The sequence below is a fragment of the Poecilia reticulata genome, chromosome 14 (genome assembly GCF_904066995.2).
Source record: "Poecilia reticulata chromosome 14, P_reticulata-male-v2, whole genome shotgun sequence".
NCBI classification, from domain to species: Eukaryota; Metazoa; Chordata; class Actinopteri; order Cyprinodontiformes; family Poeciliidae; genus Poecilia; species Poecilia reticulata.
Genome location: NC_088843.1, coordinates 8,438,120 through 8,464,083, shown reverse-complemented (window position 1 = coordinate 8,464,083; position 25,964 = coordinate 8,438,120). Strand labels below are relative to the sequence as shown.

The 25,964-nt window shown below is 38.8% G+C and overlaps 3 protein-coding genes across 6 annotated transcripts; all 3 read right to left on the bottom strand.

Moving 5' to 3' along the window:
- Positions 1–2,664: 2,664 nt before the first annotated feature.
- rskrb (ribosomal protein S6 kinase related b) lies at positions 2,665–12,243 on the bottom strand. Its single transcript, XM_008427145.3, has 13 exons — positions 11,662–12,243; positions 9,711–10,001; positions 9,515–9,598; positions 8,628–8,696; positions 8,252–8,321; positions 7,510–7,617; positions 7,112–7,152; positions 6,055–6,082; positions 5,714–5,803; positions 5,499–5,587; positions 5,219–5,329; positions 5,028–5,141; positions 2,665–4,946 (listed from the first exon to the last, which is right to left on the bottom strand). Exons 1-13 carry the CDS (start codon positions 11,689–11,691, stop codon positions 4,671–4,673), a joined length of 1,401 nt encoding a protein of 466 aa, XP_008425367.2. The 5' UTR covers positions 11,692–12,243; the 3' UTR covers positions 2,665–4,670.
- A 339-nt stretch (positions 12,244–12,582) lies between these two features.
- On the bottom strand, positions 12,583–20,123 carry cct8 (chaperonin containing TCP1, subunit 8 (theta)). Of its 3 annotated transcripts, none has more exons than XM_008427143.3 (16): positions 19,962–20,123; positions 18,650–18,740; positions 18,470–18,549; positions 18,224–18,373; positions 16,361–16,541; positions 16,204–16,265; positions 15,977–16,114; positions 15,153–15,331; positions 14,676–14,742; positions 14,512–14,599; positions 14,303–14,418; positions 14,149–14,220; positions 13,903–14,067; positions 13,695–13,814; positions 13,344–13,484; positions 12,583–12,854 (listed from the first exon to the last, which is right to left on the bottom strand). In XM_008427143.3, the coding sequence occupies exons 1-15, from the start codon at positions 20,019–20,021 to the stop codon at positions 13,377–13,379; spliced, it is 1,677 nt and encodes a 558-aa protein (XP_008425365.2). In that variant the 5' UTR covers positions 20,022–20,123; the 3' UTR covers positions 12,583–12,854; positions 13,344–13,376. The 3 variants fall into 3 exon arrangements, with proteins under 3 accessions (XP_008425365.2, XP_017164196.2, XP_008425366.2); XM_017308707.2 differs by having other exon boundaries at positions 13,348–13,484; XM_008427144.3 differs by lacking the exon at positions 13,344–13,484 and having other exon boundaries at positions 19,962–20,122.
- A 1,313-nt stretch (positions 20,124–21,436) lies between these two features.
- pimreg (PICALM interacting mitotic regulator) lies at positions 21,437–25,444 on the bottom strand. Of its 2 annotated transcripts, XM_081615472.1 has the most exons (6): positions 25,214–25,444; positions 23,963–24,265; positions 23,589–23,887; positions 23,371–23,466; positions 22,824–22,862; positions 21,857–21,994 (listed from the first exon to the last, which is right to left on the bottom strand). In XM_081615472.1, exons 1-5 carry the CDS (start codon positions 25,322–25,324, stop codon positions 22,832–22,834), a joined length of 840 nt encoding a protein of 279 aa, XP_081471598.1. In that variant the 5' UTR covers positions 25,325–25,444; the 3' UTR covers positions 21,857–21,994; positions 22,824–22,831. The 2 variants fall into 2 exon arrangements, with proteins under 2 accessions (XP_008425368.2, XP_081471598.1); XM_008427146.3 differs by lacking the exon at positions 22,824–22,862 and having other exon boundaries at positions 21,437–21,994; positions 25,214–25,437.
- Positions 25,445–25,964: the final 520 nt, after the last annotated feature.

The following is a 25,964-nucleotide window of genomic DNA, read 5'->3' as shown; positions in this document are numbered from 1 at the left end:
CAGCGCTATAAAAAGTAATGAAGCCAAGGGACAATCTCAAGTAATTTACAACGTCTTGCAAATATTTCCCGAACTGTTTCATATTTTATCACATTTACAGTCATGAATTTCAATGTTTTGTTGGGATTTTATGAGCTCACTTAACACCTAGTTAGGAAGGCAGACAATACTTGTGAAATCTACAAACCTGGGCTTTATAGGAAAGTAGCCAGAAGAAAGTCATTGTTGAAAGAATATGATGAAGTCCAGAGTACAGTTTACCAAAACTGCCATTTATGCAGGGGACAGAGGAACATATTAATTAAGTTCTCCAAGAGGTGTCAAACTTTTGTCGTCATGGACCGTTTTGTGCTGTGATGTATCCCTGGTCCAACGCAGCTGAATCAAATGTCTGAATTGCCTCTTCAGTATGCAGTTGAGGTTCTCCAGAGTCTTTCAAATAATCTTAATTAAGGTCTGCTGGAACAGAAACAAATCTAAAATTTACAGGACACTGGCCCATGAGAACTGTTGACACCTGTGGATCAGACTGTAATAAAAACATTTTTATCCTAAATGCAAAAAACTATGTGTAGAGAACTGACAGCACGCCTGAACAGAGTGATACATGGTGGTGGTAGCGGCATAAGGTGGCACTGATTATCCAGAGCAGAGACATGGAAACTAGACATCAATACTGGGAAACAAAATATTGACTTCAAAAACCTTGAAATGGGGCTGAAGTTCACATTCCAGGAGGACACAAAACAAATTGAATTTGTTTTTTTTCCTTTATTTTCATTTGAGACCAACAGCAAATTTAATAAATACAGGTTGGCAATAGCACTTGTTTACCAGAGAGTTGTATCCCCTCTTGTTGATGCACTCAGTGAAAACTGTCGCTGCGCTCAGTTTGTTCCTATAGGCTTCTTGCATACAAATTCTGGCACACATGGTTGATACATGCCTGTTTTTGCAGCTGGGGCCTAGGCTCAATTCACTCTCTAGTTTCTCCATTTACAGATCAGACATACACTCTACATCTACTGGGTGACTTATTTAACTCACAATTGGGTTCTCCAGTTTCAGCAGGGAATCTGTGAACTTCAAGCTGCTGCTGTTGGCATCTTGTCTTTAAAGCCTCTTAGGTGGTGTTATTGCCAATAGGTAAAGTTATTTTTGGTGTGGGCCTGCATATATAGAGGACAGTAAACAATGGCTCCACAAGCCATTACAAGGCTTGTCATTACAAGGGTCATTACAGCAGAGCCAATGTAGCAAGTTGAAGCTCTATCGTCCATCTTTATCATGAATGACACTTTCTGTATGCAGCTTTTTGACATCTCTTCCCTTTCATGAATCTTTACCATTTACTTTTTGTAAGCGCAGGTGAATGAAAGCCAACTGGAAATGGGATGAGAAATTAATTATGAAGAATCTTGTTCTTCTTCTGAACTGTGAATGACTGAAGAAACCTCTTTAATTGGAACATAATTCCCACAGAGGAAGGCCCACCTACATCGACCTTACATTATTACATTATCACATTCTGTCACAGACTTCAGTGTTTATTGAGATTTTATGTAATCAACAAACAGATAATAATTCATTATTTTATTATCAACTGTGTAGAAAAGAGTGAGGTGGAAAACTGACACCGCACATCACCTTGAACTCACCATAATTACTGCGAAAAGAGGCGACAGCTTCATGCCTTGGGGATGCTTTTCTTCAGGGACAGGGATGCTTGCACAGCTGGATGATGGAAAGAAAAAAGTTGCAAAATACAAGGTGATCATTGAGGAAAACTTGTAGTTGGCTGCACAAGACTTAAAACTGGTTGCATGATTCTTGTAGACCTGGTGGAAGCCAGACAACAATGGAGGGGTCTAGATCAAAAGTTTAATCAGACATTAGTGGCCACATCAAAGTCCTGTCTTACATCCAATTGAGAATCTGTAAAAGTACTTTAAAAATGATGGTTACCAAAGAGTGTACTTTGAAAAGAATGAGATAAAAAATAAAGTCCAAATGTGCATCCTCAAAGGTGCTGAAGACAAAAGCCCACCTCACTTTTCAGAATTGTATTTTTCAATTTAAAAATCAGGGGTCTTTTTTCTTCCACATCATGATGCCACATGGTGTCAGTTTCCACACAAGAGCCCAATAATATACATGTTATTGGTTTGGCTGAACTGTGACACACCAGTATTGTGTCTTTATTTTGGCTGTCAGCAAGGATCTCCTATTTATGGAGTGTTTTGTTTCAAGACAAGCTGTTATGTAGCCAAAACACTGGTTTGGCTTTTATACGCATTGAAACATTAAATACATATATATATTTTTTTTAAAAAGGTATGTTAAATAAATACAGAATCAAATTTAATTGACAGTAATAGGAGCAGCAAAATATTTTTTATCTTTAATGAGTGAATTTGAAATATTAAATTTAATCTAAAGAAATCTTTTTCTCCAAGTGTAGATCGCCATCTGCTTACTTTAGGGTTTCAAATGTCAATCTGTGAGTAAGGTGTGTTGAGTAACCCAACTAAGTAAATGCACAGTGTGATTTCTTAACTGAGCAAGGATATTCTGCAATAATCTGACACAATGTTGGGGTGAGTTAGGCAACAGAGGTCAGTGCACCCAAAATCATTTCATCACAACAAAAAGACAAAAGAAAAATCAGCAGAACTCTTTTAATATTCTGTTCATGCTACAAGGTAACTGCAAAAAGACATCATAACACATGAGGAAATACTCTTCAAAAATGTTTATATAAACTTTATAAAGAGGAATATGCTTATATATTTATAAATATGTACACAAGCGTTTTGTGATCAAGAAGGTAAGCTCAGAGTTGTGCGTGTGAAGCAAATCTGGGTAAATATCATGCATCATTTAGAAAATCATAATATATCTAAATATCTGTTTAGTGAGGAAAAAAACAATAGAAAATAGCCTTCATATTTATAAAAATATTATAAAGTTCAAAGAGAAGTTTAGAGCATACTTAAATCACTGTTTAAAATCTGACTTTATGTGAAAAATGAAGCTAAGTAGTAAAACCAGCAAGTGCGCCCCTGAGTCACCGGTTGTAGGAAATAAACGCAGAGTTGCGAGCGTGCTCATCAGACTCTAAGGCTGTGTTGCTTGCTTCACTCTGAAATCAGGGGAGAAGTTCCTGCTGCAACCAATTCTACAGGCAGGACAACAAAGGTAAGGAGTGGGAACGAATGACAGAGTTTCTTTTGTCCACTTCTGTTAAAAAATGGTTTCATGATGACACAACATGATGCATGAAGGCAAAGGTTTGAACATCCTCTCTCCTTTCTTAAGGGTTTTGGTTGGGTTCCACTTCAAATGTGGTTAAACGGTTAAACAAATTACGATACTCTGTGACAGACTGGCGACCTGTCCAGGGTGACCCCGCCTCTCTGCTGGAAAGTTAGCTGGAGATAGGCACCAGCAACCCTCCCAACCCCACTAAGGGGTCACCCTGGACCCCTTAGTGGTCCATCCATCCATCCAGAAAATGGATGGATGGATGGATGGATAGATGGTTAAATAAATACAATATAGTTAGGGCTATTAGCCTAACTTTTCAATTTAGGATTAAATTATCTTCGGTACACAATGTTTTGCCAGCCGAACCATGAAGAGACTCTGGACGTTTTACAAAATGGGTAATGGAACAAAACCACTGAACAACTGCTACTAAAGAGACAGTAAACGTTAAAAGGTGAACATGTAAAATAAAATAAAATAAAATTACATTAAAAAGAACAATGTTATTTCAGTGCCTTGCAAAAAATACTCTTCAGACTTGAATTAGTCACATTACATCATGTTATAACCACAAATATTAATTTATGAGTAGAATTGAGACAAAGCAACGCAAAGTAAAGCTTAACTGCAAAGTAGAAGGACAATTATTCATTTTTTCTGTAGTATACACCGGTATACACATGGATGCAATTTATGTTAAAATGAGGATTCAATTGTTCTGATATTAGTTTGTATCTGTTGAAGCTGCTAAGACATTTGAAGGTGACAAAGATACAGTTAAATATTGTCAGTGGTTTCATATAAAAACAATATCTGGAAAAGTGTTTTATTTGGTGTGATTTGTTTCTTTGTAATTGCATATTTTTATTCAGACCAAACTTTTCCCATAGCAGACAGTGTTGTCTGTAGATGTTGTATGGCTGTATGTTCAGCCAGTGTTTGCTGAACGTTGTCTTCAGATGTTTGTTGAACATTTAAGCGACATAATCTGAATGTTCAGTGGCTTCATCCAGTCTGGTTCAGCTTCAGCTGTTCTGCAATAATAGTGTGCACACAGTAAAGTTTCAACATACAAAGCCAGTAGAGAAATACCCCAAAAGGATTTCCTGCTTCAGTTTTTAAAGTACCATGCATATTTGTGCTTCCACGTTACAATTATGCATTACTTAAAAGTTGGTCTATCTCATAAATTCCCTAAAAAACACATTGAGGTTTGTGGCTACAATGTCACAATAATGGATACTTTTGCAAGGCCCTGTAAATATGGGGATTTATGTATTTAAATCCTTCACTTTTACTCTCCTAATTTTTAAGGAGGGTAAAAAATTTGGAAAATTCGCACAAAATCAAAACCATTTGATGAAGGCCTTTCCCTTCCACGCTGCAGCCAGACTTATAATCACTCACACAAACACTTCCCTGCGTGCAACTTTTTCCTGAGTGGAAAAGTTGAGGGGCCTGGTTGCAGCAGGCCCCCCGCTGCCTGGCCCCTGCAGCGAGGGGCCAGGCAGAGGTACAGCTGTGCGTGTGTGTGTGTCTCCGTCCAGCTGTGTGTCCGGCGTGGCGGCAGGGCTGAGCAGGGAATCAAAGTCAAAGCCCTTCAGAGGCAGCAGGGACAAAGTGAGGCCCCGTCGAGCTTTGGCAGTACGGTCTGGTCTCTCTCTCAGCTCCAAGATCACCTGATGGAGAAGAAGAGTTCATTCAGATAATAAGAAAGAAAAAAACCTTGAGCTTTCTACAACCAGGCATTCGTTGGTTACCTGCACAGGTCGACGCTGAAGGAGGTGGAGGTCAAAAGATGTCCCAAAGAAGAACGTTTGACGCTTGAAACGTTCCAAGGTCCTCAGGCGTCGTAGTGGATTTTTGCACAAAAGCTGGAAAAAAATATCACGATGCTACAAATTAGCATAACTATGACAAAACTACATTTACACGCACTGAAAAAAAGTACCTCTGTTATTAACATGGAGAGCGGTGAGCTCAGGCTCAGGGGCATTTCATAGGGAAAACTCCTCACTTTCCTCAGCATGCTGCAATGATCTGGTTCTGGAGGAACAGGGAACTGTAGAGGCAAACAAAGAGGCAGATTTCAAATTATAACTTTGTTCATCAGTACAAAGATCTTACATGCTGCCCAGAAGAGTACGGCTCTGTTTTTCCAACCCAGTTTAGGCTCAGCTATGTCTGCTTGTAGATGAGGCCTGCTGGACACATTGGAAACAAAAGCTCACCTTCCCAATGGCCAAGGAGAATAGCAGGATTCCCAGTGACCACCAATCAGCTGCGTGGTTGTAAGGTCCACCACTGAGTACCTCTGGAGCTGAAGAGGGGTAAAAGAGAGAAAAAAAAATCAGAAGTTTTATTTTTAACATTCAGCTCTTTACTTTGGAAAGGAAAAGATATAAAAACAATCCTCAAACTGTTGGATTTGGCAGGTTTTCATCACCCATGTATTGGATGGTTCCACAGATTGTGAAGGCTCGGCCTCCTCTCTCCAGGCGGCGGGACAAACCAAAATCAGCCAAGCGGAGGTGGCCTACAAAGGATCATTTTCTTTGCATCACTACAAGAATTTATCACAATTCTCCACACATCCACCATGCTAGGAACTCATTTTTATGAGCTTAAACTCATAAAAATACAAACATCTTCTTCTAATAACTCATGACCTCGTTGCTAATAGTATAAAATACAAGCTGAGAGCTTTACAGTAAAGAGGCTCTCTGGAAGCTTCTGTGCTGCCTGTTCAGAGGTATGCTGCCCTCTGCTGGTGACTGTTTCACTCACCGTTGTCTGTCAATAAGATGTTTTCCATCTGAAAGTAAGGAAGGAAAAATCTGAATGAGTCTACTTGTATTCATAAAGGAATACTTACAAGACTGGCCAAATTATAAGCCCCAAAGTCAATTTATTCTTCTTAAATTAAGTAAAAAGAATAAACCACAAATTATGAAAAGGAATTCACACATAACACAGATAATATCCAAAAAGAAAATAAAGAAGTTTTAATTTTTATACATCCAGCTATGTATGAATGTTCTGTCTTTATATTAAATTAATACAAATTTCAGAAGTCAAGTTTGAGTTTTGTGTACTGTGATTTAGTGTTGGTTTTAAATAAACGAAACAATCATTTATTTAATAATTTACTCATTAAATAAATGATTTAATTTATTGTGTTATTTTTTTAAAAAATTCTCAGGAAATTCCTTTTGATTGGCAAACAAAAAAAATTACAAACAAAACTGTGCTATTATTATTTAAAGGTATTTAAAACTCATATTCTAATGAAAAACTAATAATTTCATAAATGTATACTTTACTCATATTTAACATTTACCTATTAAGGAGCATTGTATAAGATATGGCTTTCATGTTTTATTTTAGGGCTGTTTGATGATAAGAACATAATTTTTACTCATTTATTTATTTATTTAATTTTGGCTGAAATACATGTTGGGTCATTAATTCAATAAAGCTAATAGTGCTACATTTAGGTCTGCATGGTCCAGTCAGAACAACACAAAGTACTGCTCAGTAAGCTCTGAACTGCAAAACACTAGGATGATGAATGGAACAAAGCAAGTGGAACTAGTTCACACCTAACACCTTAAAAGTGGGACATCAATTTCTAAAAAAACCCCAAAAAACTCCTTTACACCTGAGGACAAACTACAGGTATAAAAAATTGCTTTTCTTTCTAAATTCACATATTGTGTTTTCCTATAATTAGTCATGCTACATAAAATAACTTATGTAGATTTCAAAAGTAATATGCCTATTGTTTTTGCAGTACTGCTGTATGTGTTAAAAAAGTAAGAAGGGACATCTTTGCTTGTCTTACCTTTACATCCCTGTGGATGATCCCAAAGTCATGCAAAAACCCTGTAAAATGAACAGTGAGTAATTATCAACCTATGAAATGACTATGTAGAACATTTAAGAGAAAGCTAAAAAAAATGTGTATGTAAAAAGAAAAAAACAAAACAAGACCCCCTAAAAAAAGGTTTGTTATTAAAATAGAAATTTTATGGGGGTTTTTTTTACTCTAAAAGGATTAAATACTTCTAGAGTAAAAAGTTAAAACATAATGTATTTTAAAGGCTTTTTGCTGTAATCCATTTTCGCCAACATGAAGTTAAATTGACTTGCAAATCACTGCAGAACTTGACTCTGTAGCTTTATTCTTATCACCTCCCTGACATTAAAAAACATACTTATATTAAAATATAGCATACAAACCGAGTGCACATCCCAGCTCTGCTGCAAATATTCGCATGGTTTCCTCTGAGAACTGACCAATCATCTGCCAGTAGGTGTAGAGGTCCCCTGTGCTGCAGTAGTCGCACACTGTTGGAGCAGAATACGATTTAACATGAGCCTCTGACGCAGTGGGACATATGAGGAGCAGTGATGGGCGGCAGAGGATAGAAAAAACACTGGTGAAAAACCTAAACCAGGGAAACTTGTGCTAAAGTGAGGAACACCTACATATCTTTAAAGAAATCAGGGAAAGGCTCTTCTGGTTTTCAGTCTGTTGTTGCTAATATATAGAAGAAACTCCAGCAGCATGGCTACAAGAGGATTCTAGATAAAAGCATGCAGCAGGCCCTTTTAACTGTGGCATGTGTTTCTGTTGAACTGTGGAGTTCTTTTAACAGGGGGTTGGGAGGCAGACTAAGTGGGTCACACTTTCTGAGTCAGTGAGTAATTTTGGAAAAAGGGATAAATGCTCTGGAGGGAAGGGAAAAAGGGCAACACGGCTGAAGAACTGGCATGGTGGGAGTTGGAGAGGTTGGGAGCTTAGGTGAAATCCAGAATTTAAACACTTGAACCGAAGCATTTCTCTTATCATGTTCTAGGTGTTAGGTTTGGGACTGTGGGGAGATAACTCTACCGAAGCAGAGGGGACAGAAGGGGAAGTGAGGGATTCTTGGGTTGCAGATTTGGGAACGAGTGGGATACTGCTAACTGCCTGACTCACTAATGTAAAGGTGGCGCTGAGTCTGCCAGCAGTCCTGGAGGTCGAGGACAAATGGGTGGCGAACCTGACGCTGCAGAGGGCAAAGGTCAAAAATTAAATTCCTTAAAAAGCTAATTTATATGGGTTTTATTCCTTCATTTCTTTTCTCTTTGCTTTTTTTTGCATTGCTTTTTTCTGTCTCAGAACTGTACTAAGTATTGGATACACTGAAACTTTCAAAATCAAACACGGAACTTGTAATTAATTTAATTACAAGTGTATGAATTTTGAAGTCTACTGTGACATGAAATGAATAATTATACGTCTATAGAAACATATTTGCAACAAAGCAAAAATATCAATAATCATTTTAAAGACCTTCGAAGGCAGCGCTCACCTGAACTATAACTTCCTCTTTAGACTGCTCCAAAACCGCCAGCCTTAAAATCTCTGCTTTAGGTATAACCTGTTGGTGGAAGCAAAAACAATAATGAACAAACTGTTTACATTTCAGGTGGGTGGCCATCTCTTTGGCAGTTAATTTTCATTCGATGGATTGATATCCTCAAAGATTGTTTTGGGTTTTTTAAGCCTAACTGACTGGAACTTCTCCACAACTTAGTCCCTGACCTCTGTTGTGTCCTTTGAGCTTCACAATGATGTTTGTTCACTTTTGTTCTATTGAGGCCTTCACAGAACAGCTTAATTTACACTGTGATAAAATAACACACAGCTGGGTCCAAGTTAGAAATAGAGCACCTTAAAAAACACTGGTTGACCAGAATTTTCTTTTGGGAAATAAGACTAAAAAGGGTTAAAATACAAATGCACATCTGGATTATTGTTCGCAAAAAAATATATATATAAGTAAAATGCATAGAATAATAATAAAATGTGTCAAAATTTGTGGTTGAAATGTATCAAAAGGTAAAAATGTTCAATTATGAATAATTTTGCCAGGTGAAACCCACTAAAAAGACTAAAGTGTAAAAAAAACAGCTCAGACAGAATATATGAAGAGAATTTATGAATGCATGCAAATCTGTACCAGCAGAATTTATGAATGCATGCAAATCTGTACCAGCAGACAAATTCTAACAAGCAAGAATGTAGAACATTTTTTGTGAATTAACATGGCACATTTACGTTACATTTGCAGCATCAAATAGTATTCAATCAAGAATAACCCACAAGATAGAAAAACTAAGATAGAAAACTATCACATCATGGACTAAATAGGCTAAATAAACACATTGGCGTATAATAATCAGGTAGCACACTCACTTTAACAGCATATGTTTTCTGTTTGGACTTGTCCCTCACTTTCAGAATGGGTCCAAATGAACCTTTGGCAATGTATCCCAGCACCTTGTTAGAAAGAAAGGGTAAAAATCAAATGAGAAAGCTTGAAAACATAGAAGATAGACAATACAATAGAGCTGAAGTGGGTCTAATGAAGCAGTTTGTTGTTTTTTTTTACCTGAAAGTGTTCGTGCCCTGGCACAGCTCTGTGGGGGAATTCAGGCAGAAACATGGTAACGAAGCCTGGAAGGCTCCATTCTCCTCTCAGCCTGCCTGGTCCGACTCCCGCCAACCTGAGGACGTGCTCTGGCACCTCAGGGGTTTTTCCTTGGAGCATCCGACGCTGGCCCAGACGGAGGGCGGGTGGGGCCAGGCGGCAGAGACCTTCTGGGATGGACAGGCCCATGCTGGAGAGGAGACCCCGCCATCCAGATGGGATGGGCTCGTCTTCAGCCCCTCCTGAGGCCCTCTGGTAGGGCAACGGGACAGGACCAGTGATTTAATGAAGACAGACACAACATTTAAAAGGTACTTCATCAAATATCTCGACTAAAAACTCACCTGTTTAGAGCTGTTGTTGAATCATTATAAATAAAACATTAATCAAAATTTTGATGTGTAACGATGGCTCTAACTTTGTATTTTTTTGTGTGTGTTTTTATGATGTCAAGCACTTTGAACTGCCTTTTTGCTGAAATGTGCTATACAAATAAACTTGATTGATATAAGCGAACAATAAGAGAACACAGCAATACTGGATATTAGAGAACCTACTAGAGATGCATGTTTTTTTTAGTCAAACCTATTTTTTAAAAAGACAAACAGTGTTAGTTCTTTCCGTTTTACTCGACTCACAGTCAGCCCTCATACGGGAAGGCATCCAATACCTAAAAACATTTATTTCTTTAAGGTTTCACCTTGAAAAAGTTAGTAGACAATGAGGAAAAAGACTTGAACAGTACAGTACATAAGATGCTATTGTTGAGTGCTAAAGCTGAGTTAGAAAAATTACCATATCAAAAATAAATGTTCATTCTTAATAATTTCTGAATAATTTTAGGCAGAAGATGATTAATTCCTGATGCACAGGAATTCCACAGGAATTTCTTCTTTTGGAACACTTTGTCATTTCCTTACATGAAAATGTTCCACAGGGTAGTTTTTGGTTAAAAAAAAGAATTGTAAAAGGTTTGTATTGGGGTAGTAGATCCTGTAATCCTCCATCTTTGTTTTTAGATTGCTTTTCCCCAACTTCTGGTTCTAACCAAGACAATTTTATTTATTTTATTTTTTTTACCAATTTAATTTAATCAATATTTTTTCACAAGCTTCTTATATCTCTGTTTGGCAGGTCAGATTTGCATAGAATCGGAGGAAAGATATATTCCCCCCTGTTGCATAACTGACTTAACATCTAAAAATGTTTCTGATTCAAACAGTAAAAAAATAGGTCGTGACAATCATAGAAACGCCAAGATGATGAGTTGCAATTTTGTTGTTTATTTCTACTGCAACATCTGGATGCCAGGAATAGGGTTTATAGTGTCACTGCATGGTAAAGTTACAAAATAACCACAATTCATTTAATGCACTATTGCCAGTATTGTTACTGTATTTTTGTTTACAGTTTTAAAGTCACTTTTGTAATGAATTTAAAGTAGCTACCAGTATAAGTTTTAATTGCATGCAGTACTACTGTTTTTATCAAAACCATAATTCATTACACACAGCAGCACCAATCTCTCAGACAGGAAAAGTTAATGACCTAAGATAAAAAACACATATAAATCCAATACTGCCACCACAGACACAGGATGCAGTAGGCCTTTTGTATCAATATTTTTATCTGGAAATAAATTATGTATAGGAAGATTGTTTTTTTTTAGACATTCAAAGTAAAAGCTTGATGCTATAAGAGCGGGATTCTTGTGGAAATATTTTATTGATTATGGAGGTAAATCCTTAACAAAAATGTAATACTTTAGTTTCGCATGCTGATTTAAAACAAGGTGAAACGGAGCCGTGTGTTCTAGTTGTACAGAAACCGACTTTGCATCCTGGACACCAAACCATCGCCATAGAAACAGAGAGCGCCACACCTTAGCAACCAGGAGTTCCATTCAACTCACCTTCCTGTTTTTACTTCCGTCTGCCCCCATTATTATTATAATTATTATTATCAGCGTAAGGGGACATCGGCGCAGTAGGCTCAGTCAGTGCGACGTTTGCTGCTCCTCAGTCAGCCTCTCAATATGCGCCGCAGGACATCCCCGTCCCATTTCCAAAACCCAACGCAGAGAGATGGCTGAAACGAAGGGCCTACTGAAGCAAATTTATGTTTTTCAATATCCTCAGCTCATCTGGCTTCGTTTGCAAAAATACGAGGGATATGGCGATATATATAAAAAAAACAAGTTAATCCCAAATGTGGGCAACGTCAGAGCAAATCCGCCTACATCTCGGCCGTCCAGAGACTTCAGCGCCATCTGCTGGTCGGTGTAATTAAAACATCTGAATTCCTCAAAATAGCTTAGATTCAGTTGTGATTTTAAGAAATCCATTATCACTGTAAACAAAGCGTTCAGTGAAATATTGCGAGATTAATTACTGAAATTAAGCCACTGGTTGCAGAACTGTCTATGGTTTCAGCCTGCAAATGACAAACCTTCAGAGTAGCATTAAAGAAAATTCACAATTTACACAAAATTAAGCTAACAGTACATCTTAAATGTATGTAAAAATCAGAATATAGCCTTATTAAAGTTATTTTTTCAATAATCTCTATAAAATTACTGCCTTGTTAAAGCAGTACAACAAATTAAAATATCTTTAACAAGTCCTATCTAATAAATCTGAAGATATTTATTAAGAGAACATTAATGAAAAAGAAGTTGTATATTTTATTCAGCAAATACACAACACAAACATGCATTTTTTTTCTATTCCATGGTTTTGGAATGAAAAAAATCAAAAAGGTTAAATGGTTTTTTTCTAAAAACATACTCGGCATAATATCTAAACCACAAAATGAGGAAAATCCAAGCCAGTAGTTGACAGCACAAGTGCCTTTTATTTGGGACCTAGGAACATAAAAAGCAAACAAAGCCATCTGTACTTTCTTCTTCCACATATGATGTTGATCCATGCAACCAGAGGTGGTCTACAAAATAAACCAAACAGTTGAGCTTTAAATAAACAAGTAGAAAAGGTTTGTGAATGCAGCAGGAACTTAAGATGGGAAGCTTTAGGTTCAGTCATCATCATCAAAGTCCTTGTTGCCTTGGGGAGGTTTGGGTCCACCTGCTGGTTTGGCCATGATAATCTGGAAAAGAAAAAAAAATATTTAATATATTTTGTAAATGTAAATTAGAGCATTGAGTTAAACGCAGCTGCTGGAATACCACAAGGAAAGTTTAAGAAAGTGAATTTCCTTGTAGGATTATGTCACAAGACAAGTTATAATGTGGCCACATGTTACTAAAAGGTCAGGTTTAGCAATTTCTCATTCCAGTCCAAGTGCTAATATTTATACATCAAAAATCTCTAAGTCAACTGAGCATGTCAAAATTCTCCACTCCACTCTCATTATAATCCTGCGCTGTTTTCAGTCGTACATGCAGCATGCCGTCACACCATTCACTATTTTGTGCAGTTTCACACAGCTGCAACCCTAGAGACACATTTGTTAGAGACACACTTGGAAAAAGTTAAATCTCTTAAAAACGTTTTGGGGTGAAATTCAACATTAGTAGTGAGAGTCCAAACACTACAGTGTTCTGTGAGCGAGCAACTTTTCTGTTCGGAGACCTACTGACAGAGCACTTTATGTGTACAAGTACGCCCTCTAATGGTGGGTTTCAAAATGATCAGGCTCCTCATCCCAACCGTCTTTGTCCCAGTGGCCTCTCTGCTTGGGAGTCTTGGGTCCCCCTGCAGCCTTAGCCATGATGATCTGGATCATATACATACATACTAAATCATCTATCTGGACTTTCCTCATTAGACTGCTGCGGAAAGGTAAGTTATTACCATGTCGACAGGAAGAAGATCCTTATGAAAGGAAAAACCTAATCAATCTTTTTTAATTAAGCGACTATAGAAAGCAACTCCTTTCAATATCAGCTGGAGTAACTTTTATATTTTTCCATGTGTTTATACAGACCTGATCCACTCTCAGCACTGTTATGGCAGCGTTGGTGGCTAGTCTGATGCCCCAGTGTTTCACCAGGTAGGGGTCCAGAATGCCGGCCTCAAGCATGTCCTTCACAGCCGGACCTTCTCCCTACAGGGCAGCCACACCATCAGTTGCTTCAAATAGTAGGTTTTTAATTAAAATGACTTGAAATTATAGCTCATTTCCATCTCCTCACCTCGATGTCAAAACCGATGTTTTTGTTTCCCTCGTGATGAGCAGAATACAGCTTAGAGATGAGTTCGTTCCCCTTCACCCCTGAGTTCTCGGCCAACGCCCGCGGCAACACCTCGAAGGCTTCAGCAAACTTTTTGATGGCGTACTGCTCCAGCCCAGGGCAGGACTATAGAGACAAGTTATATATGCAAGGTTGGGATGACGTGGACATCAAATGATAAAACAGCAGAACTCAACTCTCTGTTACCTCTCCAAATGAGGTGATCTGCTTGGCCAGCTCGATCTCTGTGGCTCCTGCTCCGGGTACCAGTCGTTTGTCCTGCAGAGGGAGAAAAAGAGGGAAACTGTAGCCCCTGTCTCACGGCTGCTAAGCTGACAGTCTTATTCTACAAGTTACTTACCTTGACCAGAACCTTGAAGGTATTAACACCGTCATCCACAGCCCTCTCAATGTCGTCCATCAGGTTGTCAGTGGAGCCTCTGATGACCACCGTCGAGATGGCGCCATCTTCTTTCTCTGTTAAAGAATGCAGCAAACAATAAGTCATGCATAAAAGTCCTAAAGGATAAATCTGGTCTGAATTTGTGAATTTAACAAGAACAGACTTGCCATGTTTGAAGACCACCACCTGAGTGTCTCCCACCTCTGTGAGGTAGACGTTGTCGCAGTGACCCATCTCATCCGGAGTCGGAGCCGTCTAAAAGTGGATGACGTTAAAGTTAGTTTGGTTACAGTTCCCATATCTGAAGACGGTAAAACATGAGTAAACTAACCATTTTAGGCAGAGCTACAGCTCCCACGGTCTTGCATAACCTTCTGAGATCCCATTTGGAGTTCAGTCTGCAGGAAAGATTTAGAACCAAAACTTGAGAATAAAGCTATAATAAAAAGGAAAATATGTTTTCAATTCAAGGTTAATTCAAGGATGTGTGATGGCACCATGCATTATGGTAAACATATCTACTTTGTTTCAGTCTGTCTACAGGACATTGTCCATGAATTTGGTAACTGGTTCAGTAATTTTCCAAACCAAAGTTCTGCTAATTTATTGGTTTTCTCTCTAATGTTTTTTCCCCTAATTTTAGTGTCCTGCACTTTAACACTTAACAGAGAAAGTTAGTAACAGTCTTAAATATTTTCCACTTGTAACCAACCTTCTCAGTATAAAATTCAGGATGTCCAATTGTTTTAAAATTGCTCCTTTTTTGCTTTCATTTTAAATCTTATCACCTGAGCCTCTGTGTTCCTACCTCACCACCATGAGCTTGTACTTGTTGGCATAATGCAGAGCCATGTCAGCCACTTTGCCTCCAGTTACCACCACGTTGGCTCCAGCCTCCTTGATGGCCTTCACCTGCGCCTCCATCATGTCCTCCTCCCCTTTGCTGAAGTTCATCAGCTCCTGCGCATTATTTATCAGCACTGTGCCCTGTGGAGCAAGCAGCACTGCTGTTAGGAACCAACCAAGAAACTTCAGCAGAATTTAAGCCTTGACACATTAAATGCTGCCGTCTACTTTAACAGAAGTTCAAACATGGGACTTATAAAAGATGAAAATGATTTGCTATAAAATGTTTTAATTATTCAAAGCTCTATGAGCAAACACAAACACATGGACTGTTAATTTTGTCATTCACGTAATGCAAGAGGATATAGTTTCCATGAGCATTAATTAGTAGAGCAGCAACAATGATTATATTAGTAATCGATGATTATTCAGATAAAAATTGACACCTCCTGTAGCTTTTTTAGTTAACCACTTAAGCTTTTCTATACACTATTAGAAATACATTAAAAGATGCAACTAAACAAATAATTTGACTTCTTTTTAAAATTGGAAAACAAATATGATGCCTTTATATAAGTTTTTTTCCATAATTTTGGTTTAATTAATGTTCTGAGTATGTTTTTCTTTTAGCAAATGACCGTTTTTGAGTCTGTATCTGGTTTGGCAATAAAACTGAACGGGCCGTGACGAATTTAACGAGTCAAGGAAACATCAACGATCACAAATACAGCAGAATGAAAGAAATATAACAACAAAAAAAGAGTTGTTTTTTTTAAAGTCTGTTACCTTGGTCTCTGTCACCATGCAGTCGAAGGGACAGGAGAACACGGCAATCTTGGCGTCTTTAACAGATGTGACGTCTCCCTCTGCCTCCTTCTTAAAAACCATCCCATGCAGCACGGTGGATGCCGTCACTCCACAACCCTAAACACAAAACGAATTCAAATACTTATAAGAAAACAGCCTCAAACTTAAGAAACCCCCCCAAATATTAAACAAAAACAGCCACTCACCAAAATTTTGCAAACTCTGACATTGTCAACATTGAAACTGCCGGACTCTGAGTAAATGGATACTGAAAAACAAACCAAACAAAGAACAGAGTCAGACACTGCTGTCAACACGTTTTTACAGATGAGCTGATTGAGGTCGTCTAAGTTGCCAACTCACCACAGGCCTGTGCGATGAGGTTGGCAAGGAAGTCTTCGTTACCGTACTGTTTACTCATGACCGCTGTACGGATGAGAGCCGTGGCCTCGGTGATGTCACGGAGGTTTTTGGCAGAGGAGCATATGCAGTCTGGAAGGATCTCCAGAGTCTTTTTACACGCTTTCTCATAACCATCGATGACCTGAGGTCAGAGGAAAACATTATGGTGATGGAGTGGGGAAGAGCTGCATGTGGTTTCTGCTGTTAAACACACAGGTATGGCTACATTCACTGGCATTATAGGCAAGAACGTAAAAAAAAAAACAAGTATATGTGACCAAACGCTTTAAAGTAGTCTCTAAAAATGGAATATGACTTGGCAGTAATATATCTATATGCAGGAGCAAATATAGCTCCATTAATTACTATTTTCCAACTTTACTGTTTTTATTACAAATGTGCACCAAACTTTGTTGATATTCCACTTATGTCTAAACAACACAATTTCACAACAGCAGTGTTTCCATCAAATAAGAAACGCAATAAAGTCACACATGATCAGTCATTAAAAAACATCATTATCCTCCTTCCTGTTGTCTTCTTTGTCTTTGTCTTTTCTGCCAGCAGTAACATCAGGCAGTGTGGTTTTCGTCCTGGTCGTGGAACACTGGACCATCTCTACACCCTCAGCAGGGTCCTGGAGGGTGCATGGGAGTTTGCCCAACCAGTCTACATGTGTTTTATGGACTTGGAGAAGGCGTTCGACCATGTCCCTCGGGAGGTCCTGTGGGGGGTACTCCGGGAGTATGGGGTACCGGGCCCTTCTGACACCAGTCAGGTCCCTGTATGACTGGTGTCAGAGTCTGGTCCGCATTCCGGTGAGAGTTGGACTCCGCCAAGGCTGCCCTTTGTCACCGATTCTGTTCATTACTTTTATGGACAGAATTTCTAGGAGCAGCCGAGGTGTTGAGGAGATCCGTTTTGGTGGCCTTAGGATCGCATCTCTGCTTATTGCGGATGATGTGGTCCTGTTGGCTTCATCAGATCGTGATCTGCAGCTCTCACTGGAGCGGTTCGCGGCCAAGTGTGAAGCGGCCGGGATGAGGCTCAGTACCTCCAAATCCGAGTCCAAGGTCTTGAGCCTTCTCCGGGTCAGGGGGGTCGTCCTGCCTCAAGTGGAGGAGTTTAAGTATCTGGGGATCTTGTTCACGAATGAGGGAAGAAGGGAGCGGGAGGTCGACAGGCGGATTGGGGCAGCGTCTACTGTGAAGCGGGCGCTGTACCGGTCCGTCGTGGTGAAGAGAGAGCTGAGCCAAAAAGCGAAGCTCTCGATTTACCGGTCGATCTACGTTCCCATCCTCATCTATGGTCATGAGCTTTGGGTCATGACCGAAAGAACGAGATCACGGGTACAAGCGGCCGAAATGGGCTTCCTCCGCAGGGTGGCTGGGCTCTCCCTTAGAGATAGGGTGAGAAGCTCGGTCATCCGGGAGGGACTCAGAGTAGAGCCGCTGCTCCTCCACGTCGAGAGGAGCCAGTTGAGGTGGCTCGGGCATCTGGTAAGGATGCCTCCTGGACGCCTCCCTGGTGAGGTGTTCCGGGCACGTCCCACCGGGAGGAGGCCTCGGGGAAGACCCAGGACACGCTGGAGGGATTACGTCTCTCGGCTGGAAGAAGTGGCTGGGGAGAGGGAAGTCTGGGCCTCCCTTCTGAAGCTGCTGCCCCCGCGACCCGACCCCGGATAAGTGGAAGAAAATGGATGGATGGATGGATGGTAACATCAGGCTATTGATCACGACTGACATGATGCGAAAAGTGTCTCTGTTGCAATTGTATAAAATAAATTTCTATCGACAACAATGTTCAGCAGGTGCATGTGATCACCTCTGACACAGACAGGCCCATCCTCAGCAGCTCTTCAGCCAGCTCCAGCAGAGCTCCGGCGAACACCAGCACAAAGTTGGTTCCGTCACCTACTTCCTGCTCCTGCATGTGGGACGCCATCACTATCATTTTGGCGGCTGGGTGTTGCACCTTGAAAAAAATAAAAGTAAAAAGAGAGAAATAATTAACATAAATTTTTCAGTTAATTTTGAGCAGACAGAACATGATGGCTAGAAGAGGCTTCACCTCGAGTTCTCTGAGGATCGTTGCTGCGTCGTTGGTGACAAACAGTTTCTCCAGGTGGTTGATGACCATTTTATTCATACCTGGAACATTTGACAGTTTTTTTTAATTATTTGCCTATCTGATTTCGGTACTAGATTTTTAATCTCTTCAAATATACTTTTGTCGGAGGAAAATGCTTACCATTGGGTCCATATGCAGTGCGTGTGGTCTGAGAAAGCTCCTTACAAGCTCTGATGTTACGAAAGACTGCCTCTTCAAGTCCTGAAAAGTGCTGTTTTGACAAAAGAAACGTTTTGTTAAGTTACAGTGAGCCTTTTACAAACAAAGGGAAATTTTCAGCTATATATTAATATAAAATTTGTGATTACTTTTACTATAAATTTACATTAGGATTTCAACAAATATTACAATTCCAACATATTTGAAACATCTGACTAGTGATGTTTTAGTATCTGTACATTTAGAAAATAATAAAGTAAACTTTCGAAGCCAACTCCAGCAATTTGATAAAGAGCTGTTTTACTTATTTTTTGGCACCTTGTCACCAAAACAATTGTCCAACGTGAAAAATACAGATTTTTTTAATTACAATTTTAGATCTGAGATACATCTGTTTTGTTTCTGAATATTTAACAACTGTGTGCGACATAACTTTGTTTGGATTTAAACCAGGTGCAATTTACAACCTCAATCTAAGATAGTCAAAAAAAGAAGAAAACAAATTATTTTAGTGATTCTGTAACTTAAAAGTCAAAATAATAAATAAGTTGCACAAAAAGTTATGTTGTACAGCGTAAAATGTAAGATAAATGACAGCATCCACAAATAAATAAATGTAACATAGAAAAAAAACTTCTGCTAAAATTTGTTTTCTTTTTTTAATTAAAGGGACAATGAACAATGATTAAAAATGGTCTTTAAATATTTTTTGCCAGAGTTGGAAAATGAAAAATTCTAATTTCATTACTTTTAAAAATAGCAGGAAACCTGTTATAGTAACTTTTGTAAAATAAATAAATAAATATGAATTGATATACAAGTCTCTTGAGATGCGCAGCAATTTACTTTGTGGAAAGTGGAACAACTTGTAAAGAAAGAGACAACTCTATCTAGGTGAGTTTGATGGCTCCTTTTGTGAAACGAGCCATAACAGGATGTATTAGACATTCACAGCATCACTCTCAGTGGTGACAGCTAGCTGAAGGCTAACTGGGTGTGCCTAATCATTTATCATTGCAGCATCATTTAACCAACAGACGTAGATATTGTCTGTACGCTGGTAAAGAAATGTAAAAGGCGTTTAAGAAACTGAATTTTGTCTTTTATTACGGATGCGGGACCACCAGCTTCAAGCGGCCTGCCTCTTTCTAGAAAGCTCCCACATGACTGTGAATGAGCATGCTAACTCATGGCTAGCCGTAGCTAGCATGCTAACTTCCATGTTGCCCTCTTTAAAGTACTCCAAGAAGTCTACATGCCGATGTATTCTGACCTTTGCGCCATCCTTTAACATCTGGGCAAAGCCAGGGGGCTTGGGGATGTGGAGAGCCATTCTTCGACGTTATGCAGCCCCGGTATCCTGGAGAAGCAATCCGCGGCGTGTGTTCAGCTTTGGGTACAAAGCCGGAGAGACGGAGGAGGTGCAATCTGAACCTAACGGGAACCAACAAGGGACAAACCGAACGACTCTTCTTTCAGATGTGACCAGGATACACCACATGGGGGAAGTATTGTCTTATGAAAAATGCTCAGTTTTTAACCACTGATGGTGCCTTTTCTCATAAAATACATTTTACAAAGTAGTGCTGTAATATTTTCTACAATCTTTAATTCAATTCAATTAAAACAAATATTTGTATGTATCCCAAACGGAAATTAAATACAATTGTACCTCATATCCAGTATATTCAAATAGGTGTTAATAGTGATACTGTGGAGAGGAAGGATCTCTGATAGCAGTCAGTCAAGCAACAAATCTGAAGAGGCCTCTGACTGAAGACTGTTCTCAGAAGACAGTCTCATGACATGCTAATAGCTCAGTATCTGACAGTACTGTATTGAAAGAAACTCAGAAACAGGGCTTTAGACATTGTTAATCTTTCAGAAAAACAGAATGGCTTATATCAAAAATATACATGTGTTCAAACCTACATGCAACTGAAAATCTCCTTCCAGACTTAATCTGAAAAGACATTTTACATCTCATCTGACTGGTGTGAAACTATTCTAAAAAGAATGGGGAAAAATTTCAGTTTTAGGAAGTACAGAGCTGAGCATTCTTGAAAAACTTGCTGTGATTACGACAAACTGTGCTTTTATGAAGGTATCAACTCAGGATTTCTAGAAAGCATTTGCATTAGTGGTGTGACAAAATAAATGACTGCCAAATTGAAAGCCTTTCATTGTCGAACAAAACAAGCCCCTTTTTTCTAACCCAAAATGTTTGAATCTATTAATTTGGAAAACAGTAAAACAAATTAACTCAAGATTTAACTCTAATGATACCAGTAACATACAAATAATTTACAAGAACAGTTCTAGGTTACCCAACATGTCGTTTCAAACAAATGCATTTATATACATTTATAAAAAAGGAGACTTATGTTGACTTGCAGTTTTTATTGTATAATTCCTTTTCACAGTTAGGCAGATTCTCCCTTCTTCCCCATTAATTCAGAAAAAGGAAGCACAGCGAAGAAAAAAAAAATGTTTTGCTTCATTTGAGGCTGTCACTACGCTAATAACTCACTGGATTTTTCTTCATAACATCATCATCACTGCCGTCATCTGGTAATGAGCCTTTAACTCTTCCACTCCCCCCCCCCCCATCACATTATCTGATGATTTATGTGTACTGTATTGGAGCATGAATCATTCACAGACCATTGCAAGCAACAACCTCTGCTAGAAAGTGCCCATTTAAATATTACCCAGGCTATTTATAAAAAAGGTCCCGTTACAAATGCATAAAAAGGAAAAATATAAAATTTTGGTTTATTAAAAGGAATATAAAAAGAGTATAAAAACATTAAGATTTCTACATACATATGGTAAAGACAAACTACCTGTACTCTCTCAGAACACTTAGTGTTAGTTTTACAGCTACAATCTGAGTATAGTGCAGCATTTCTTTATACTAGTTAGGATATGTAAAATATATTGTTTCAACATCACAATCCCTTTGGTAGTTATGAGGATGTTCACTCTACAGAGCTAACCTGAGACATGTAAACACAAGACTCACAAATAATGCTAGACATACATAGAAGACGAAAATCAAGCAGCTATAGGAAAGTTTCTCAGTACATGTAACAGTGACACCACAATAACACCTTTAAACATGGCTACTGAAGACTCTGTGTGCTTCAGTTTGGTTTCCGGATAGTGTTCACAGCTGTGTTGGCCCATCCTCCCAGTGTGTTGGAGAGGTTTGATGCGCGGCGTGTGAGGTTGGACCGACTGAGTTTACCACTAGGGTCCAACTTTCTCATCATTGCCCCTCCAGGACGGTTGCTTGAACCAGGTCTGTATGGAACACAAAAACAGGACGTACAGTATTTAATGTGTATATATACTCTGTTTAATCAATACAGGCAACATTATAAATATGAATGTTGGAATTTAACTGATTTACATGAGCTCTACAGTTCTGCCAAGAAGAGGGGTCAAATATCAAGTCTGAAATATGCCAGAAGTTTATTTCAAGTTGTAAAAATAAAAAAAAAGATCTCGTCAAGACAAAACTTGCTAAATGACAGAAAAATATTAGGGGGCATGGATGAACATAGGAAAGCATAAAAAATGTTGACCCTGTTTGGATTGGAGAAAATCTACTATAAAAACATATTATACTGAATGAAGATGATTATTCCACCCTGGAAAAGGGTGAACCCAAAATGGTTTTGATGAATTTATATAAACCGTGTGGGACTGGACAGTCAGAAATAAGTTTCAAAAGCAATATCCTGCCATTAAAAAAAAAACAGTTTCAAACTAACATTGTTACGGTTATAAAAACAAAAAAGAAATCATAAATTATTTGGGCATGCAACAATATCTGTGACCCTTGACATGCCAGATATCACAGCTTTCCATCAGGAGTTTTAATACATCATCAAGTCCCTCCAAGCTCTCTTGAAACCTGTAAGAATAATTGTGCAACGTGACCAAAGAAAAACATTTCTTGCTTGAACAGTGAGTTATTCATTAAATGACCAACTGTTAGAATGTTAGATGTTCAAGACTTGGTTTGTGAAGCCAGATAGGCATGAGGGGGGCTTCTTCATGCATTTTCATGCTGAAATTAGTAACGGTGTTCAAGTTTGGTTAAACATCTTTCTAGGAGTTGAGTTACCTTGGGTCCTACTCCACAATCAGGGGATGTCTGAGCTCCCTGTAGAGAAATAAACTTCTAAATATGCAAATTTTTTTTTATAGTGAGGATCACCCATAGAGGCATGCATCCTGAACAGATATCACATAAGCTCACTGTTCATGTGTCTCCGCCTTTAACAGTGTCTCATTGCTTACGGTTCTGGCGCTGCTTTTGGATTTTGAATGTCAACACAGGAAGTGATGCAAAAAAAAAAAAAGGAAAAAAAAAAGGCACCCACATTTTTGTCATTTCATCTGGCTCCAATTTCCCACGCCCACCACCCCCACTTATTCAAATACCAGAAACTGAGGCGGGAAGAATGTTGAGAGGGCGGGTGAAGGGGAGGAAGCCTGGAGACCCACAATCTGCACTGGATCCTGACCTGCCTCAACAGTCCTTTGACACTCCTCAGATACAGGAAGGTGCTCTCTTTATCAAATATTATTTACTATATCATAAAAAAAAAAACTAAACAAGAGAAACAAAACTAAATAAAAACACCCATTTAGGAGAAACATAAATTTACCTGTCCTCTCTTCGAATTATGTCATCAAAAGCCTTGGACAGATGTTTGAGTCGTCTGATTCCACTGGAAACAGACTCCAAATCTTTGTCAAATTTTCTAAATAAAAGCAACAAAAGTACACCAAAAAAGGGTTTAAATCAGGACTAAGTAATAAGGCGTTCAAAAATCAGGACCAAGTAATAAAGCATTAAAAAAAAAAAGTCAACTATGTAACTCACATTCTCTGGTTCTCTGTGTTTGGGGAAGAATAGGGACTTCGCAGCGCAGCCATTCGGACCAGCTGCCTCCTGCCTCTCCCCGTTTTCACCCCACGTACAGACGCTTCAGGGGTCTTTTGTTCTCTAGATCCCGGCATGCGGCCGGGTTTGGCAGCAGATCTAGGGGTGCGTCTGGGTGTTGCAGCTCGACGAGGAGTGCGCCGCGGAGTGCAAGATGATGCACCTGCAATTTCTGGGTCTCGACCCGGGGTGGCCACCAAGCACTCCTCACGTGAAAACTCTCTGGTCCTCTGAAACCTCTGAGGCGATTAAACAAAGCCACTTAACTTCATGCATAACATACACAGAAGGCAAGTCGTGATGCAAACACTCACCTGACACATTTCACTGATGGAGTTCTTGGCGCTGCGGGAGAGCTTGCGGGCTGTGCTGGGTTTGGGCTGCTCCTTCTGGATTTCTGTGGTTGACGGTTCCTGGAGGGAGTTTGCCTGAACCGACCGGAGCGGCAGCCGCTTCCGCAAAGACATCCGCAGGGAGCCGAGTGAGGATGAGGAGGGCATCTTACGGAAACGATCAGGAACTTCTGGGGAGCTCTCTGCCCCATCAGATTCATCCAGGACTGTGTGCGCCCGCCAGACTCCAACCACAGCTCTTCCAAACCCATCCATGATGTGTGACTCTGTATTGACAAGACGGAAATAAAATGAAAACAGTGAAATATATTAGCCAAATCTAAAATCTTTTTTTAAAAAAAAGTAACTTAAGTATAGCTTGGATAAACAAGACACAACTATACAGAGTCATGAGCAGGTATGATAAAACTGAACAAAATAAAAAACATTTCACAATATTTACACAAAGAAAATGTAAAAACATCAATAGTTCTTACTGCTGTTAAATAATACAACACAAATTGATAGAGAAAATACAAGTAGTAGCAGTGATTAAACAATTCAGATACGTTTTTCACACCAAGAACATTTTCCAGAAACCCAAATTAGTGGGAGAGGGAAAACAGGCGACTTGAATTGCTGCATTACTTTGAATGCAGCACTAACAAGTAAACAAAAAGTAAAAAACAAAAGGCAGAACTCTTTTTAGACCATTTTATCGACAAATGTTTAATTTTATAAAGGAATTTTCAAAGAGAAACTGTCAAGAAGTGTGAAAAATATTCAGAAGGTGAAAAATGACCCGTAACAACCTTCACAATCAAGCAACGAAAATCATGTTAGTGGAGCCTCACTTTCTTTTGTTGTTTCAGACAATGTTTCTGAAACAATGTGTGTGTGTGTGTGTGTGTTGCCGTGCAGACTGCCCTGCCCTGTTTTAACTCCAGTCGACAGTAACTGCTTTCCAAACACCCCCAGAACAAAGAATAACTGAGATTCAACGCTCTTCTTTACGTTAAAAGTTACAAACTTTTCACATTCCTTAGCAACCGCGCGTCAAGCTTAAAAATAACACACATATATTAACATTGAGGGGTTTGTTCGTGATCTTCATTTTGTAAAGGAATCCCGTTTTCCTTTATAAAATAATAATAACTCGACATGCTACGACTAGAGGCAGCTTCTAAAAGTTAGAAAGAGGGGAAAAGTATTTTCACAACGTAAATTACTCACCCCAAACAGATACTTGTGACAATCGTCGGTCCTCCGCTGCAGCTGCTCCCTTTCTCCCCCTTTTTTCCTTACAATTTGAATTTGGCGGTGGACCACAGCGTATAACCACATCACCACGCTCTTCACGCTGAACGATGACGTAGCACGTTGCGTTGGGCACGTTTTTTTAAAGAGATGTAAAGAGAATGTTTATGCGCCAATTTGTTTTGTAAGATTTTAGTACTTTTATTCTGACTCACCCTTTCTATTTTATTGTGTTTTACTATCTTTTTTAAAATTATTTTATAGTTTTATTGTTTTATGCTTTGCTTGTCTTGCAGTTATCTTTTTTTATGGATGTTTAAATCAACATAGTTTTAATATTTCTTTGTAATTTTGAAGAGTTTTAATGTAATGAGAGTGCAAGATATTACTGGGAACCGGTTCTACCATTCTTGGTTTTATCTTTAATTATCCCAGTTTTAGTAATTTAGCATTAGTTTGAAAACTAACGTTATGGGTGGAAGTAACTTTCAAAACAGAAGTGATATTTTTTTGTAAACATTCTCGGGAAATTTCTTGAGTACTAAGATTGATATTTTTTAAATTCAAATACTTACTAGAGACACAAAATCACAAAATATGTACTGCCACAAAATATATTTTTTAATTATAATGTTGAAAATGTCCAATAATTAGTGTATGCCATCTTCACTTTTCGTATTGGTAAAAAAAAAGTTCTTTACAAGACATAAAGGTTGCAAATGTATTT

What these genes read in the sequence shown, in the direction of transcription:
- rskrb (XM_008427145.3), bottom strand. Translation starts at nt 11,691, where the DNA reads ATGGGGGCAGACGGAAGTAAAAACAGGAAG. An exon ending in TCTCCTTGGCCATTGGGAAG is followed by an intron (nt 5,330 to 5,498) that starts GTGAGCTTTTGT and finishes TTGCCTCTACAG; the next exon opens with TTCCCTGTTCCTCCAGAACC. An exon ending in TTCAGCGTCGACCTGTGCAG is followed by an intron (nt 4,947 to 5,027) that starts GTAACCAACGAA and finishes CTTCTCCATCAG; the next exon opens with GTGATCTTGGAGCTGAGAGA.
- cct8 (XM_008427143.3), bottom strand. Translation starts at nt 20,021, where the DNA reads ATGGCTCTCCACATCCCCAAGCCCCCTGGCTTTGCCCAGATGTTAAAG. An exon ending in CCTCATCGCACAGGCCTGTG is followed by an intron (nt 16,266 to 16,360) that starts GTGAGTTGGCAA and finishes TTTGTTTTTCAG; the next exon opens with TATCCATTTACTCAGAGTCC. An exon ending in TACAAGCTCATGGTGGTGAG is followed by an intron (nt 14,743 to 15,152) that starts GTAGGAACACAG and finishes TCTTTCCTGCAG; the next exon opens with ACTGAACTCCAAATGGGATC.
- pimreg (XM_008427146.3), bottom strand. Translation starts at nt 25,324, where the DNA reads ATGTGGTTATACGCTGTGGTCCACCGCCAAATTCAAATTGTAAGGAAA. An exon ending in GTCACAAGTATCTGTTTGGG is followed by an intron (nt 24,266 to 25,213) that starts GTGAGTAATTTA and finishes GTCAATACAGAG; the next exon opens with TCACACATCATGGATGGGTT. An exon ending in CCATCAGTGAAATGTGTCAG is followed by an intron (nt 23,888 to 23,962) that starts GTGAGTGTTTGC and finishes TAATCGCCTCAG; the next exon opens with AGGTTTCAGAGGACCAGAGA.